The sequence below is a fragment of the Montipora capricornis genome, chromosome 4 (genome assembly GCF_036669925.1).
Source record: "Montipora capricornis isolate CH-2021 chromosome 4, ASM3666992v2, whole genome shotgun sequence".
NCBI lineage: Eukaryota > Metazoa > Cnidaria > Anthozoa > Scleractinia > Acroporidae > Montipora > Montipora capricornis.
The window spans coordinates 39,020,463-39,023,505 of NC_090886.1; the positions used below are offsets into that span (position 1 = coordinate 39,020,463).

The window sequence follows — 3,043 nt, forward strand, 5'->3', positions numbered from 1 at the left end:
GCTGTACTGGAAAATATTGGCCCTTGGTTGTTTTTGTTTGGATTGATCACTTGACCTCGGGCCAATATTCCCTAGTATGGTGCTCCCGGTTTTTTAGTAAGAGGTTAATAATGTATAAAGAGTAAGGACTTGGCAAAGAACTGGCAAATCTAATGTTGATTTCAAACTCCTTTACCATGAGGCAATTTATTTTTATTTTTAGGAATCAAATGACTCTGTACCAAGTAAAGTTCAGAAAGTAGATTTGCAAACTGAGGTAACTGTTATTTTGCCTGTAAAGTACTGCTGCAATATAATTTACCACCATAGATCTCTTTTGGGACTCATTTTTATAAGGTTACAGGTTCATAATTTTTCCTTCTTGGATTTTGGTTATACACCAGTTCAATTTTGATTTTCCTTTTTTCAGACTTAGAAAGGGCATTGTTTTAGCGTTAAGGTTACAGGTTCAAATTTTGTCCTGGTTGAATTGTTTTTTTAACACAATTTCAATTTTTATTTTCCTTTGTTTCAGATTATGATAAGGAATATTAATACACAAAGAAAAATCAAAATTGAATTGCCTTGAAAATTTTTAAACCACAACATCTACATGTATACAGCTGTGGTTAAAGCCCTGGTCAAACGCCGCATGATTGTTGACGATAGTCAATGATTGTTGAAGCTTGCGCTTCTGTTGGACCACCAACTATCATACACTCTCATCAACTATCATTCATTTTGAGCTTGTTCAAATTCTTCATGATAGTCGATTATAGTTTTCCTCGTTTTAACCACGCGTATGATAGTACCTGATAGTCTTTGGTCAGCTGTTTTCCCCAAAAATGATACATGAAAATAGAATAATATTATTTTGATAATTTATTGTATCAGTATAGATTATTATTGGTTTTGTATTTATTTCCTTCTTTTAATATGTTGTCAAATACTAAACTGTACATGTGGTCAATATTCCTTCTTTAAGCAGAGGATCAGTTAAATGATGGCGTAATTGATGAAAAGGAAGGTACATGTAACAATGAAAGTGAAGTGGGGACAAACAAACTGGATGAACTGAGGATGCTGGAGTCGGGCTTTGTAAGTACATTATTTTTAACTTTTTCAGGAAGCTCTAACATCTTATAGGTGTCTATTATAGGAAAGGGGAAAACAGTGCTATGCTTAATGTCTTCAATGATTAATACTCCAGTGTCTCCCTGAGACACCTGCCTCAAGTCTTGCTAGTAAGTATTACAGCTGAAAAATCACTGCAGAGCATGGTGACGAATTTGACCATTTTCCGTTTGGATAGTATATTTTCATGTTACAGGTGAAAACATCCCAGCAATACACGCAGAATTTTTCATTTAGAACCGTGCTGTCCTAATAGTGAACTACCTTTTTTTAACAGGTTGATAGATATCAAGCTATCATTGTTGCTCTCCATTACTTGAGGGCAAAAAAAGTGTCAGATGTGACACTGAAAAAACTAAAGCCCTTGTTGAAGAGGTATTGCGTATCATGCATGAAGGACTCAGCAAAGATGACCTTTTAAGGTCCCTTGGAAGGGTCCTCTTTAAAAGAAAAGTGGTAGTAAGACGAAAGTGAAGTGATCACTCACAATAACTTAAAGTGCCCATAACCTAATTTTTCTCAAATTGCGATTTTCCCAAAACACGATTTGAAAATGAAATTCGACAACGTTCAAATTTGCCGCCATTTTGGCTCACCATTCGCCTTAGTCTTCTATCGATTCTTCCCAGTCACAATACTGCTGTGACGTAGATTAAGGAACACGTGACTTCATGTGAAAAAGGAATAGTGATAGAAACAGTATAGTAAGGAATAATTCCCTTGAAAATGCCTAAAAGATGCGTAACCACTCGATGTAACAACACAGCTGATCCTAAAAGAAGAATAAGTATACGTAGGAATTCTTCGACTCGCAAAACGCAATAACTCAAAAAAGAGGGAAAAATGGCGGCGGATTTTGTCTTGGTAAAAAGAAGCCCGGTAAAACGTCTTCACTGTGCTATATGTAGAGTATGACTTTCAGTATTGTATGGACAGCAAAATGAAAATATCGTTGAAGGTGGATGAGATTCGCTTACAGGAACAGACATAATTCCCTCGCGAGACCTTCCTTATCCTCTTGTTCTTTTCTGTATTTCTGTAGCCATTCCTCGTCTGCTAATGGTTCTTCCTCGTAGGGTTCCGTGTAGTTCTGGGTTTCAGTGCTAGCGCTGGCTGACTCGTCGAGACCGGCAACTACTCGCCTCAAATTCTTTTTTTCTTTTAATCGCCAGTTTATTCACTTCCAGATTCAGAGGCACTTTCCTTGATGATAAATATAGGCATAATTGATTTTTTTGTTTACTGAAAAATACCAAAAACGATCGCTGAGCGATACCTTGGCGTTGATTAGTAAGAAAAGATAAGACCAACGCCAACAAGCATTCCTTAATCTACGTCACAGCGAGCCCGTGAGGTCCTGACCAGCAGAAGGGGTGAAACAAATAATAGTAGGGTTGAAAAAATCGTATAAAATTCGCCCTTCGCTGGAATTGAAAAATTCTTTTGCCAAAATTCATTTTTTAATATCGACTTTCAAATAGGAAAATAAAACTTTTTAGGTTATCGGTACTTTAAAAAGTGTAATTTAGTGAAAAGTAAATTTGGCAAAGGTCAACAAACACGAGGGGACTTCTGCTCAAGACTTGTAATTGCAAGAAGTTACAAAACAGGTATTGTGCCAGTAACTGGCAAAATTCCTTGTTAAAATGGCAACCAGAAATACGAATTTAAAATAAGTTGAAAGTCCCATTTCCCCCTCACATTATAAACTGTTCCTCTCACTCTAGCCCTTTGAGCTCAAAGGAAAAATCAGATGATTTTAAAACTACGGGGCATTTCCTGTGAATAGTCCATTTGTGGTTGCAGACCTTATACAAATTGTTAAGATATATATTTCATCAATAATTATGAAGACTCAATACATTGTTCATTTCTTTAATAAGAATGATAATAAATATAGTTTTTATATAATTATTTTATATTTTTAAAT

General features: G+C 35.7%; 1 protein-coding gene across 1 annotated transcript in view; it reads left to right on the top strand.

The window, feature by feature from the left end:
* The window catches only part of LOC138046667 (uncharacterized), an 8,555-nt gene extending 7,021 nt beyond the window's left edge, over positions 1-1,534 (top strand). The window contains exons 8-9 of the mRNA XM_068893269.1: positions 203-256; positions 1,391-1,534. Coding sequence (XP_068749370.1) covers positions 203-256; positions 1,391-1,534 — 198 coding nt within the window. The remainder of the gene's footprint in view (positions 1-202; positions 257-1,390) is intronic.
* The last annotated feature ends 1,509 nt before the right edge of the window (positions 1,535-3,043 follow it).